This window comes from Drosophila busckii, chromosome 2R, assembly GCF_011750605.1.
Source record: "Drosophila busckii strain San Diego stock center, stock number 13000-0081.31 chromosome 2R, ASM1175060v1, whole genome shotgun sequence".
NCBI classification, from domain to species: domain Eukaryota; kingdom Metazoa; phylum Arthropoda; class Insecta; order Diptera; family Drosophilidae; genus Drosophila; species Drosophila busckii.
The window spans coordinates 15,342-27,621 of NC_046605.1; the positions used below are offsets into that span (position 1 = coordinate 15,342).

The 12,280-nt window shown below is 38.9% G+C and overlaps 5 protein-coding genes and 1 long non-coding RNA gene across 8 annotated transcripts; 4 read left to right on the forward strand and 2 right to left on the reverse strand.

Annotated features, from left to right (window-relative positions):
- The first annotated feature begins 151 nt into the window (after window positions 1–151).
- LOC108597575 (UDP-glucuronosyltransferase 1-7C) lies at window positions 152–2,316 on the forward strand. The gene is made up of 5 exons (XM_017984187.2): window positions 152–258; window positions 517–675; window positions 733–823; window positions 891–1,343; window positions 1,408–2,316. Exons 1-5 carry the CDS (start codon window positions 256–258, stop codon window positions 2,283–2,285), a joined length of 1,584 nt encoding a protein of 527 aa, XP_017839676.1. The 5' UTR covers window positions 152–255; the 3' UTR covers window positions 2,286–2,316.
- A 398-nt stretch (window positions 2,317–2,714) lies between these two features.
- LOC108597576 (zinc finger Ran-binding domain-containing protein 2) lies at window positions 2,715–4,218 on the forward strand. The gene is made up of 3 exons (XM_017984189.2): window positions 2,715–3,135; window positions 3,269–3,564; window positions 3,625–4,218. The coding sequence occupies exons 1-3, from the start codon at window positions 3,068–3,070 to the stop codon at window positions 4,098–4,100; spliced, it is 840 nt and encodes a 279-aa protein (XP_017839678.1). The 5' UTR covers window positions 2,715–3,067; the 3' UTR covers window positions 4,101–4,218.
- Window positions 4,219–5,452: 1,234 nt separating this feature from the next.
- LOC108596190 lies at window positions 5,453–8,214 on the reverse strand. Its single transcript, XR_001915037.1, has 3 exons — window positions 8,130–8,214; window positions 7,071–7,148; window positions 5,453–5,477 (listed from the first exon to the last, which is right to left on the reverse strand). It is a non-coding gene; the product is annotated as an uncharacterized LOC108596190 (long non-coding RNA).
- On the forward strand, window positions 5,841–9,608 carry LOC108596186 (probable cytochrome P450 301a1, mitochondrial). Of its 3 annotated transcripts, none has more exons than XM_017981699.2 (7): window positions 5,841–6,389; window positions 7,644–7,794; window positions 7,975–8,087; window positions 8,157–8,350; window positions 8,406–8,607; window positions 8,739–8,904; window positions 8,965–9,608. In XM_017981699.2, the coding sequence occupies exons 1-7, from the start codon at window positions 6,118–6,120 to the stop codon at window positions 9,532–9,534; spliced, it is 1,668 nt and encodes a 555-aa protein (XP_017837188.1). In that variant the 5' UTR covers window positions 5,841–6,117; the 3' UTR covers window positions 9,535–9,608. The 3 variants fall into 3 exon arrangements, with proteins under 3 accessions (XP_017837188.1, XP_017837190.1, XP_017837189.1); XM_017981701.2 differs by lacking the exon at window positions 5,841–6,389 and adding an exon at window positions 6,846–7,028; XM_017981700.2 differs by lacking the exon at window positions 5,841–6,389 and adding an exon at window positions 7,190–7,208.
- On the reverse strand, window positions 9,560–10,314 carry LOC108596189 (adenylate kinase isoenzyme 6 homolog). The gene is made up of 3 exons (XM_017981704.2): window positions 10,223–10,314; window positions 10,014–10,165; window positions 9,560–9,959 (listed from the first exon to the last, which is right to left on the reverse strand). The coding sequence occupies exons 1-3, from the start codon at window positions 10,254–10,256 to the stop codon at window positions 9,630–9,632; spliced, it is 516 nt and encodes a 171-aa protein (XP_017837193.1). The 5' UTR covers window positions 10,257–10,314; the 3' UTR covers window positions 9,560–9,629.
- Window positions 10,315–10,483: 169 nt separating this feature from the next.
- On the forward strand, window positions 10,484–12,187 carry LOC108596187 (protein stand still). Its single transcript, XM_017981702.2, has 4 exons — window positions 10,484–10,975; window positions 11,079–11,309; window positions 11,503–11,607; window positions 11,680–12,187. Exons 1-4 carry the CDS (start codon window positions 10,727–10,729, stop codon window positions 12,142–12,144), a joined length of 1,050 nt encoding a protein of 349 aa, XP_017837191.1. The 5' UTR covers window positions 10,484–10,726; the 3' UTR covers window positions 12,145–12,187.
- The last annotated feature ends 93 nt before the right edge of the window (window positions 12,188–12,280 follow it).

Consider the following 12,280-nt stretch of genomic DNA (forward strand, 5'->3'; position numbering starts at 1 on the left):
ATGCATTGCTTACGATTCGTCGGATATGTTATGTGCGCCACATGTTGTTCTACTTATACATACACAGCTTCCTATGTAAACCACAGCAATGCTTGAGATTATTGTTTTTATTGCGGGCAGACAGTGCCTTGTGGCAATCAACTCAGTGAGCGGAGAAGTAAATGAGATAGCTCAGTTGCGACTGAAAACAGGCGGAAGAAACTTGTCTACTTCAGCATCTTTAGATCACAAGGAATCAACTCTAGTTAACTAGTAATGGTACTTGTCAAGCAGATATCAAACAAAATACAGTTTTTATTTATTAGTATATGTTGAAAATCAAAAGTGATGATGTGTACCAATAAATTCAGCATAATATATACACAGGCATACATAAGTATGCATGTATGTAGATGAGTGTATGCTGGATCAGCAATAATTGTTGATGAAATATATATGTAGTATAATTGACGCCGTATAGTTAAAGTTTTCTAAAAAGTTATTTCAAACATTTATTTTGTTTCCTCCATTCATCAGCTTATCAATGTATCAAGATCGAGCGTCTTGTTGCTCCTACTATTCGCCTACAATGCTTGTCATGCTGCGAACCTGCTCCTTATCTTTCCACATGCCAGTGAGAGTCACTTTGCTGTGATGAGAACGCTAGTCACCGAGCTTTCTAGTAGGGACCACAATGTAAGGTTTATTAACTCTTTTTAACTCTTGACCCAACTTAACTTGCATTTACAACAGGTAACAGTCTACTGCACTCATGAACTGGGTGAACGTCTGGAACGAGTAACAGAAATAGTAGTTCAACCGGAATATGACCTTTGGGGTAACTGTAAGTTAAATTATTTATAAATTATCAATATTCAAATCTTAAATTAAATAATTAATTAATATTACAGTGCAAAATCATACTTCAGCTTCTAGTCTAGATCAACTAAGTCGGTTTCCAGAAGAAATGCTGCAAAACTCTTTGGCCTTAGTCGGCGCTGCCGCTCTTGATCACTTTCTTTCTCAGAAGCCGTTGCAGAAGTTGCTGAAACTGCAGTCTGCCGAATTTGAATATGATGCCATTGTAGTGGATTATTTTTACACAGAGGCTTTGTTAGGTTTGGGATATAAGCATCAGACGCCCATAATTGGCATTGTCAGCACAGATTTTGGGAATTATATGGAATCAGTGCAAGAGTCCTTAGTTCCCGCCGCCTGCTCGCCAATAGACTTTGAGCAATTTAATCCAAATTTAAGCTTTCTCGATCGATTGAGCAATATACGCACATGCATGGCACGACGCAAGCAGTTTTACAGGGTACATCATGCAGCCCAGTATAAATTAATACGAAAACATTTCCAACGTAAGCTAAAATACTGTTATTTAACCATTTATGTGTATATATGCTTTATATTTAATACTTACAGTGTCTACGACAGTTGAAGAACTGCAGGCACATCATTTGGCATTGTTGCTTCTTAATAATCACGTGCCTTTGTTGACGCCACGCATGATGGTGCAACAAATAGTAAATGCTGGTGGATTACATATACGTGGACCACACGAGCTGCCGTGGAATATCAAGCGATTTGTGGAGGAATCACGAGCAGGCATTATATACATGCACCTTGGAAATGAGCAAAACTGCGGCGAGTTGCCTAAGGAAATGATAAAAATACTCTTTGAATTTCTTGGCGCACGCAAAGAACGCGTCATTTGGACTTGCCACGATGCAACTAAGCTAAAGGGATTGCCTAAGAATGTCATGATTCAACATGGAGTGCCACAAATCGACATTTTGGCGCATCCACATGTGCGTGCCTTCATAATGAATGGAGATCTACTGAGTCTACAGGAAGGGATTGTGCGACATGTACCTATGCTGGGTTTGCCAATATTTCAGAATGAGCGCAAGAACATGCAACTAGCTGAAAGACTAGGTGTTGGCCTGCAATTAAAACAAAGTAATTTGAGCAATTTAGCACTTAACTGGGCTGTGGATGAGCTGCTTAATCAACAGAAGTATCAGGTCAGCATTCGCGAAGTTTCCAGTGAGTTCCGCGACAGACCATTGGGAGCTTTGGCAAGCGCTATTTTCTGGATCAATTATGTAGTGCGCCATAAGGGAGGTACTGCAATTAGAACACGCGGCATTGACATAGAATCTAATCAACTGCATCTTTATGATTTATTTATTTTCTACCTTGCTGTGTTACTTGCTTTTGTTCTTCTGCTCCTAGGTGCTTACTATGCTGTTATGTATGCTTTGCAAAAAAAGCGTAGCAAGTTCTCAAAGTTAAGTTAAATGTGCATTTCGTATGTTAATTAAATAAAAATGTTCAATTTTTAAAAAAACAAAATATCATAATCAGTGTTGCCAAATCAGCTTTTCGTCCGTTAAATGTAACATTTCGAAATAAATGGCGGGAAAACATTACATTATTAACAGCTTATGCATTTCTATGTATTTCTGTGCTAAGTACATTTTTTGGCGCGGCAACAAAAAAATAGTAATTGGCATTTAAAGTTACGAATATAAACATTTCCACGAATGCACGCTATCAATTGTTAAAAATAATTTGGTAAACAAAAATATTTACATACAGATAATTTTGTAAACAATGCAGGGATGGACACCGGCATACCGGATGACACTGCCTTGAATATTTATAGCACTGTCATCAATCATCGTCAACTTAACATGCTCTGTTAAAAATTAAATAGTTTTCTTACCTTCCCTTCCCACATACAGCCGTTGAAGTGTCTGGGAAGAACTTAAAATTATTGCAAATCCATCCTAAAGTTAAATTATTCATGTTCGAAGATCAACTTAAATCTTTTAATAACCAAACTGCAGATGTCTGGTGACTACAGTCAGACATTTTCCTTTTTACCCTGCTACCAACGCTACAGCCACCGCCACATAAAATTTATATTTGTGGAAACTTTAAATTGAAAACAAACTCTATGCACATCAATTGTGTACAGTTTTTGTTTATTTAATGTCAGCAAAGCAACCGCTCGGCATTTTAGAGACATTTTTATAGCCGCCAAGACACCATTTGCAGTGCACAAACGAGCTTTCAAATGTCCAATAGTGGGGGTGTCGCCAGCGTCGGCGTCTCATCTGGGGATTGGATATGTTCAGATAACGAGTGAGTCGCGTAGAGTGATACAATTGTAAGGCACCGAGCCCAAATTGAATGAAGAGTGAAGACAGCGAGTGATTAACACAGGCAAATGTCTAAAAATGTTCATGAGACTACATTTTTTTTTTTATTCTTGCAGATGTCGCCATCTGAATTTTGCTCGTCGCCTGCAGTGCAATAAATGCAATCGCGAGCGCGCCGACGGCGATAAACCAGAACGAGAGCGTGGAAATGAATGTGGAAGCACCAGCGGCGGCAGCTCTAGCAAAAAGAAGTTGGGCACAGAAATTGGAAAACTAGCGGCAGACAAGTCACGTGGTCTGTTTAGCGCCGAGGATTGGCAGTGCAGCAAATGTGCCAATGTGAACTGGGCGCGTCGACAGACCTGTAATATGTGCAATGCGCCCAAATTTACAGATGTGGAGGAGCGTACAGGTACGTAGCTCCTTGAATAACCAACATAAGATTTTCTTATGGCTTTCAAACTTATTTTAGGCTTTGGCGGCGGCTACAATGATCGTGGCGTGGTAGAGTATAAGGAGCGTCAAGACTCTGATAGCGAATACGACGAGTTTGGCCGGCGAAAGAAACGTAAAAGTCACGAGAAAAACAGCGATGATGATTGCAAGCGTCAGCGACGCACCAATATTGAACCTGATGAAGATGAAGATGATGACGATGGTGACGGTGATTTATCCAAATATGACCTATGGGGCGATAGCGAAGCAATCTCCTGTAATCCATCGACAAAGCCAATGGACAATGGCAGCGGGGATAGCAGCAAAAGAGACTCGCGTGACTCTACGTCATCTGTTTCATCGTCCAGTTCATCCAGCTCGTCCAGTTCCAGTGACACATCGTCCAGCAGCACAACCAGCAGCTCCAGCAGCCGCAGCAATAGCTCGCATCATAAGCGTGGAAGACAATGTACGCCCACACGCTCGCGATCATCGGAGCGCATACGTCGCTAGAAAACATTTGATCGAATTTGCTTGACGCAGCATACTATTCCCATACTATTTATTTATTCTTTTAAGCCTCACGAATTTTATGGCGCATATCTGCCCATAGATTTCTATTAAGCATTAAAATTAATTCATCATTTACTATTCAATATTTCGTTTTTTGTTGTAACTATTACATTTTTACAGAAACACGCGGGCGATCGTTAAAAATAAACAGCGCAAAAACACAAGGCATATAATTTGATAAGCAACATTCCAAAAACAAAAAATTACACAAACATCGCTTATTTTGCCGCTTAAATAGTGATGAGCAACTAGCCATTTCGATAACTCTCTGCTCATTATGCTATTAATCATTACTTTTAGAAAATTGAAAAATTAGATATCAATCGCTATTAATCATATTTATTTTACAAAATCGAAAAATTATAAATTTTAATGGATTTTTATTTAGAAGTATCTCGCGAGTTTGGTTTATGCTTGATACAATGTTGCATAATTACATTTAAAATTTCACAACTTTTTCAATGGTTTTAAAAATTTATAATTGTGAATGCAGTTTTTCTAATGAAACTCTAAAATCGGACGTCATTTTGCTGAGGTAAAACGTTTCAAAGTTTGATAGTTGCCTTGCTTGTTTACTTTTTTTTTTGTTCAAAGCTTGGCTAGATATAATGTTAACTATTAATATTCATGCATGGATCCCCGATTCGATTTTGCAACTATTGCAAGGTTTTGACCAACGGGGATCAGTGCACACCGCCTCGCTGCGTGCCCCAGCAGCAGCAGCAGCAGCAGCTGATGATGGCCTCGCCCCAGCCTTTTATTAATTTTGTAAATTAATTTCGCATGGATGAACAAGCACAGCATGTCTTTGGGGCACCCCATTGCAACATCATCTTCATTTGTCTTTTCAATCAACACTCCCAGCTGGAATAAATCTCCCTAAAAGAAGCCCTCAATCTCATAAAGCTTAATCTGCTGCAAAGCGGCAGCTCGGTGGCCCACTACAATGGGTGAATGAACAAGCATAAGCAATGCAAAGTATAGACGACGTGACTGATTGTGAGATATCAACTGGCAAAAATTTATGTATAGAAAGAATATATAATGAGTCATTATTAATTATTATTAATGTAATATTTCCAAGACTATTTTTATTAAAAACTTACGCTAACATTTCGTCCAGGCAGGTGATAAAAAACAAACGTGGTATATATTGGCGGCAAAATTGTCTAACTGTCTCAGTCCGGAAATTCGTAATGTGGAAAACATTTTTTGATATGATTTCAATTAAGATTGGTATTAAACATTTAGTTTACCAAAAATATTAGTTTGTTAAAAACTATATAAATAAATCCACCCGTAGGTCCATTAAAACACCTATAAAGCATAAGACGAGAATTCATTAATACAGTAATAACAAGCCACAGCTATGTAGAAAAGGGATTTGAAAAAGTTTTGTGATTTGGAATTAAAAAATAACATTAAACTATTTTGCGGAGATAACACTAATGTACTGTAGTATAACATAAAAGGGGAATGTAAAAAAAAAATGGAAAAAACATGAAAAAGTATTGTTAAGAGCTTTGACATCAGCTTGTGCTATTTGCAAATGCTTATCGTAAGTTGATAGCATACTTAAATTCAGGTTTGTAAATATCTCACACAAAAACATACAGAGAGTTAAAGAGAGAGAGAATAAGTCAAACACGCGAGAAAATTATACTGCTAACAGCGATTAGAAAGCAGTTGATGGAACGGCCCAAGCAGTGAGCAGCTTGCATTGAATTGAGTTAAGCTCGCTCAACAAGTTAACTAGTTTGTTACGAGCTGTCGACGAGTACGCAACGTGTGCAAGTTTCTATAGTAGATGAATTTTGGATTTTAAACGCCTAACATAGGTGTATACGCGTGCGTGTATATATGTGTCTGTGTCAACAAAAACCAGCAATAAAAATTTGTATATATTGAGCAATTGGAAATCAAACGAGTGAAATCTGTTTTGCATTTTAATCACAAAATGAATCAACTTCCATTAAAAGTGTCCACAACTGCGCTGCGTGGCACTGCTGCCATGCTGCGTGCAAGTCATAGCATTTTGCAAGTACAAACCCGTGAGAATTCGGCCAACGGGGCAACGGCAACTGCCACTCGTAATTGTCCTCATCTGGAGCTGACGCCTGTGGCAACAGCGACTTCACACTTTCATGGCAGCGCCGAGTGGCAAAATGCTTTGCCCTATCAGCATATACCAGGACCTAAGCCTATGCCCATACTGGGCAACACTTGGCGGTGTGTACACAAGCAATACGATACAAAAGACTTTGACAACAAACTTTCTTTCACTTTTACTGCTGCTGCATCTTCTTAATTTTTTCCCGTGGCCTGCAATGCGTTTAATGCGGCTCTTTTGTGTGTTACCGTTTTTCCTTTTGTATTTGCCAGTTTCTCTTGACCCAAATACCGCTTGCACAACTAGCTTCTTCTTTTGCATTTTTAGTAAAGCAAATTTTTTCATCTCTTATGTTTGTGTTTATCTAACACAAGTATTTGATAACAAAATACAGCTCCTTCACAACTGGCGCTTTTGCGAATTCTAAAGAACTTAAACTACAACTTGAATGCCAATTAAATACCGTTTGAGGCTAGAGGGCGCGCAGCAAGTTATCTTTTTTTATTAGTCTCGTGTTAGCGTTCATTTAGCGCCCGTTTTTTCAAGGTCGACATTAATGTGTGAATTTTTTGAATGCAAGCACACAAAAAAAATAGAAGAAACATGAATAATATTAGACGACATTGAAATATGACCAGGTACGCAGTTATTCACATGGTTAGAGCGAGGGAGGAACGTCTTAAGTTATGACCGTTGGATTACCCAATCTCACAGCGTGAGCAAAAATGTGTGATTATTAAAAGTCATCAAGTACAAAGGTATTAATAATATTTGAAACCAAACACAAATTATAAACTTACTGTTTAAGGGCTAGTATGATTTATACTACACAAATACATCCTAAATCCGTTGTAGCGTCGACATATACTTCAGTTAAGCTAAAAATATAATAAACAGAAAAAAAAGGAATTATATTTATACATACATATGAATATTAGGTACCGTTGGTATTGGCATTTGAAAAAAAGTTATTATATTGTTGTTGACCCTAACAAAGCCGCGGTTAGTTATTTGAAGCTTACATTTTTTTAAGTAAACCTGAACCTGAACTATACTAATCAAACATAAATAAAATTAGTATGAATCAGTGTAAATAAAAGTTCAATTAACCATCAAAAAAGGGTTAAATTATATATTCCTATGATAATCAAGTTTTTAATAATTGCTAGCATATTTATTTAAATCTGAGAATCACATGTCTACGATTAAGCCACAATTTTTAAAAGCAGTAACTGGCTAATTAACTTTATAACACAATATAACGTGAAGATTTATAGCCTTATAGCCTGACGAAAGATTTGTACAAGAAAAGTACAAGATTTGTAAAAAATGCAATTTATTTTGACATATTTTATCTTAAACGACCTTTGCAGTCTTATGCCCATCATTGGCCAATATACAATATCCGATGTGGCAAAGATCTCGTCGCTGTTGCATGAGAGATACGGACGTATAGTGCGTTTCTCTGGTCTGATAGGACGGCCAGATCTACTATTCATTTATGATGCGGATGAAATTGAAAAGGTAAGCATAAATCACCAAGCGGAACTTAGGTTGAAGTTGCGGCTCTCTGTGACTTAAACTTTAATGCATGACTGCACACCTGAAGGTAACAAAACATTTGTGACTTGAGACAATATGACTAGAAGTACATTATCTTGATTGCGTTTTTAGCATTGAGCGTAAATAATATTTTGCTTGCAGTGCTATCGCAATGAGGGTCCCACGCCTTTTCGACCGTCGATGCCCAGTCTGGTTAAGTACAAAAGCGTGGTGCGGAAAGATTTCTTTGGTGAACTGGGCGGCGTGGTTGGCGTGTAAGTATTATATTCACTTATTCCTTATAATTATATATTTACCCATGCAATTATCCAATGCTTTTGCAGTCATGGCGAGCCTTGGCGTGAATTTCGATCGCGAGTACAAAAACCCGTGTTGCAATTGTCCACCATAAGACGCTATTTGCAGCCACTGGAGCTTATCACAGATGATTTCTTGGCGCGCTGTGAGCAGCTATTGGATGATAATGAGGAACTACCTCTAGATTTCGATAACGAAATACACAAATGGTCTCTAGAGTGTAAGTATGTACATAAGCTCTCAAAATAGATTCTTGAGAAATCTCTGTTTCACAGGCATTGGTCGTGTAGCCTTGGACACACGTTTGGGCTGCCTCGATTCGAATCTTTCCGAAGATTCGGAGCCCCAACAAATTATAAATGCAGCCAAGTATGCGCTACGCAATGTGGCCACATTGGAGCTGAAGGCACCCTATTGGCGCTATTTCCCAACGCCACTTTGGACACGCTACGTCAACAACATGAACTTCTTTGTGGGGTAAGTTATATATAGATGTATATATATTAATATACATGAATTCGGAATCCTGGAATACGTATAATGTATTAGTAAAGATTGAAAATAACCAGATATAAAAATGACTTACACGTACATATATACATTCACAGAGTTTGCATGAAGTACATAAAAAGCGCCACGGCACGTTTGAAGACACAAGATGCCTCGCAGCGAGCTGGGGAACCTTCCCTCCTGGAGAAGGTCATTATTTCAGAGAAGGATGAGAAGATCGCCACAATAATGGCTTTGGACTTGATACTCGTCGGAATTGATACGGTTAGTTTTTTATAAATGAAACAAATATAATAGGATTGCCTCATTTCTGCCATCTAATAGATATCGATGGCCGTCTGCTCCATACTTTATCAACTGGCTACGCGACCTGCGGAGCAGCAAAAGATTCACGAAGAGCTCAAGCGTCTGTTGCCGGATGCCAACACACCTTTGAGCATACCCCTGCTGAACCAAATGCATCAGCTGAAGGCCTTCATTAAGGAGGTCTTTCGTATGTACAGCACCGTTATTGGCAATGGGCGCACGCTGCAGGAGGATAGCGTTATCTGCGGCTATCAGGTTCCAAAAGGGGTGCAGGCTGTTTTTCCTACCATTGTAACTGGCAATATGGAGGAATATGTAACTGATGCGGCCACCTTTAGACCAGAGCGTTGGCTAAAAGCGCATCATGGCGGCACGACCGATAAACTGCATCCGTTTGCCTCATTACCATATGGCTATGGGGCGCGCATGTGCCTAGGCCGTCGCTTTGCTGACTTGGAGATGCAAATACTGCTGGCCAAGCTGCTGCGAAACTATAAGCTAGAGTACAATCATCAGCCCTTGGATTATGCAGTCACATTTATGTATGCGCCAGACGGTCCATTGCGCTTCAAAATGCAACGCATTTAGTCTTAATTTGTTAACTACTTAAGTATTTAGACTTTTTTAACTGATATATGTATACAAAAATAATGGACAGTAATTATGGCTTTGTAACATGCATTTTACTTGCGCTTCCACATGCTATACCAATTCTTTACCGTCTTTAAACTATTTTCGGCCTCCGCCTTTGTTGCGCCACTCAATTTGAATACTATATCGTCTTTGTACGATTCGCAGGCTTCCTCCCAGATTGTACCAAATATTTCGCACTGTATATTCGAGGTTAGTTTCTTTTCATTATAACTACGCTCCTTAAGTCTGTCGTAGAGCGTCTCGTTAGGGCAAGTCACCACAAAAACTGCTTGAAACCAGCGCTCCGGAAAGAAATCACAGCCGTGATACTCAACTATGTTCCCACCGTTGGCCATTAGTGGTTCCATAAAGTCCATCAACTGAAAGCATTACTACTAAGCTAACGTTTGATCAAAAAAAAATGTTACACTTACCTTATCCTCATCGAGTATTGGGCAATCAAATTCTTTGTCATATTCCTCTATAAAGTTATTTTCCTTTGCTATTTTGGAGCAGTCAAGCCAATTAAACTTCAATTGATCGGCCAAACGTTGGCACAAATACGATTTACCCACGCCAGGCGTGCCTATAATGGGACAATTAATTATAGTAAGTGTAATTACAAAATACAGTTTATATTTACCAGTAATTAAAATATTTGGCTTGTCAATTTCCATTATATTTTGCGCAAACAAAAAACGTGCCACTATTGCCAGGGCTACAAAACCGCTATCGATTGTTTCGCATATCGATACCTAAGCGAACTTGTAAAAAGTTTTAAAACATCAATTACCTTTGTATATTGAATATTATTCCTCACATAATACTGTTCACGAATAATTGAAACTACATTTAATAAATAAAACTACATTTCATTCATATACACATGTATGTGTATATGACAAAATTTAGCGGCGGCTTTACTTTGTTTTCACACTTTGCTTGACTGTAACGGTTCTTTTTGAACTCCTTTTCGTCACATTACATTCTAAGATGCATGTTAGTATGTATCTTAGTCAAAAAATTTTCGCATTTGTTTCACATTCACACACATACACACTTTTGGATTAAGAACGAAAGCTCAATACAGTAGGTAATTGCAAGGGTATCGGATCGCATATTCAGGCCTTAGGTCGAATGTTTTGCCATGCCAAAAGTAAATCCAAGGACTGACATGGATGAGCAACCGGATTCGAGTCAAGACCAGACAAATAGTGTTAATGTAAAATCCGAGCTATTACAGCGACAGCATGTACCTTATATATTAAATGGAGAGCTCTACCGTATTGTTAGCCAGATTGGTGACAATGTGACCGTCAAGTGCTGTTACTGTCCACCGGACCGTATTTATCGCGGCAGCGTGCGCTCTACAGGCAACTTTCACATGCACATTAAGGTAAGTTTCGCATAAGTTAAGATACAAGTAAATATACATAACATTTTATACATACATACACATGTATGTATGTACATACAATATGTATATTTGTTCTGGGCAGCGGCGTCATGCATCTTTGCTGGGCAAACTGCATGAGATGAAGGTGGCGGCGCTGGTGGAACGTCGTGATCGCATTATGAAAAATCGACGGTTTGCCAAAAATAGTAAGAGATCATCATCATCATCACCGTGTTTTGTGGATACTCCGACGCATGAGCTAAAAATTAAAACGGTTTTTCAGCGTCACAAGCAAGAACACAACGAACAGGAAGAAGCAGCAGCCGTACGAACCGTAAGTAAAGAGAAAACCAACATTTTTTATCGTCCGTCTCTGTTCAACTTGTGCCTGAGCGAAGCACCGTTATTCCCTTGAAACACATACACAGATGCGCAGTTCGTTTAATGTCTGTATATGTATCTGCGCCAGCGCAAAGCTGAATGAAAATAAAAATTGTATTTATAAGTGCTTTTCGAATCAATTTCAGCCGGATTCTATCAGTGCATCCCCACCGCTCACTACCATGAATAATAATGAAATAAAAATCAATCACAACAATAATGTGCTAAACTTATCGCCCGTTGGACGGAATGTAAGTCACGCTCACAAAACATGCTATTCTAACTTCCTTCTTATTTGCTTTTGTCTTATAATATCTTTGCAGGTTACCAATCCCAGTCCCGTTTCAGAGCCTGAACCTGATTTGACATTCGTCAATAATCAATCTGTAACCGAATCGCTTACTTTGCCTATTGAAATACCACGCTTGCTGCCCTTTGGGCTAATCAAGCCGGAGCAACATCAGCAAATGCTGCTTGAACAGGAGCAGCCGCAGGCAATAGATCTGAGCAAAACATCGTCGTTGCAGGATGAGGACCATGAAGGCAATGCTTTATCGCGCTCTGCGCGGGATGCTCAAATTCAGGTTTCTGTTTCACACAACCAGATGCTGGCTCCATACGTCAACGGAGTAGCGCCACGTGAAGTCCTGATCCGCATTGATAACACCCTGGGCGATATTAAGGATGAGCTACAGACGCGTAATCAGATCGAACGCAAGCGTTTGCTTTTCGACATTGCCAAATTTCAATTTCTACATCCCAATTTCAACTTTGATAATGCACAATAAGGTAAAAGTTTTTCTATGTACTCAAAAATAAAACGGTCAAGTATAACCCATTAGCAGTATCGATATTTTTTCTGAAAGTATCGTTTGTACGTTTTTGCACTAAGCATACAATGCTTAGTGATTTTAGGCTACAGAT

What these genes read in the sequence shown, in the direction of transcription:
- LOC108596187 (XM_017981702.2), top strand. Translation starts at nt 10,727, where the DNA reads ATGCCAAAAGTAAATCCAAGGACTGACATGGATGAGCAACCGGATTCG. An exon ending in AAGCAGCAGCCGTACGAACC is followed by an intron (nt 11,310 to 11,502) that starts GTAAGTAAAGAG and finishes AATCAATTTCAG; the next exon opens with CCGGATTCTATCAGTGCATC. An exon ending in TATCGCCCGTTGGACGGAAT is followed by an intron (nt 11,608 to 11,679) that starts GTAAGTCACGCT and finishes ATATCTTTGCAG; the next exon opens with GTTACCAATCCCAGTCCCGT.
- LOC108596189 (XM_017981704.2), bottom strand. Translation starts at nt 10,256, where the DNA reads ATGGAAATTGACAAGCCAAATATTTTAATTACTG. An exon ending in GCCAAATATTTTAATTACTG is followed by an intron (nt 10,166 to 10,222) that starts GTAAATATAAAC and finishes GTCCCATTATAG; the next exon opens with GCACGCCTGGCGTGGGTAAA. An exon ending in CAATACTCGATGAGGATAAG is followed by an intron (nt 9,960 to 10,013) that starts GTAAGTGTAACA and finishes TAATGCTTTCAG; the next exon opens with TTGATGGACTTTATGGAACC.
- LOC108597576 (XM_017984189.2), top strand. Translation starts at nt 3,068, where the DNA reads ATGTCCAATAGTGGGGGTGTCGCCAGCGTCGGCGTCTCATCTGGGGAT. An exon ending in TGGATATGTTCAGATAACGA is followed by an intron (nt 3,136 to 3,268) that starts GTGAGTCGCGTA and finishes TTATTCTTGCAG; the next exon opens with ATGTCGCCATCTGAATTTTG. An exon ending in AGATGTGGAGGAGCGTACAG is followed by an intron (nt 3,565 to 3,624) that starts GTACGTAGCTCC and finishes AACTTATTTTAG; the next exon opens with GCTTTGGCGGCGGCTACAAT.
- LOC108597575 (XM_017984187.2), top strand. An exon ending in ATATGACCTTTGGGGTAACT is followed by an intron (nt 824 to 890) that starts GTAAGTTAAATT and finishes TTAATATTACAG; the next exon opens with TGCAAAATCATACTTCAGCT. An exon ending in AATACGAAAACATTTCCAAC is followed by an intron (nt 1,344 to 1,407) that starts GTAAGCTAAAAT and finishes TAATACTTACAG; the next exon opens with TGTCTACGACAGTTGAAGAA.
- LOC108596186 (XM_017981699.2), top strand. Translation starts at nt 6,118, where the DNA reads ATGAATCAACTTCCATTAAAAGTGTCCACAACTGCGCTGCGTGGCACT. An exon ending in CTGGGCGGCGTGGTTGGCGT is followed by an intron (nt 8,088 to 8,156) that starts GTAAGTATTATA and finishes ATGCTTTTGCAG; the next exon opens with TCATGGCGAGCCTTGGCGTG. An exon ending in AACATGAACTTCTTTGTGGG is followed by an intron (nt 8,608 to 8,738) that starts GTAAGTTATATA and finishes ATACATTCACAG; the next exon opens with AGTTTGCATGAAGTACATAA.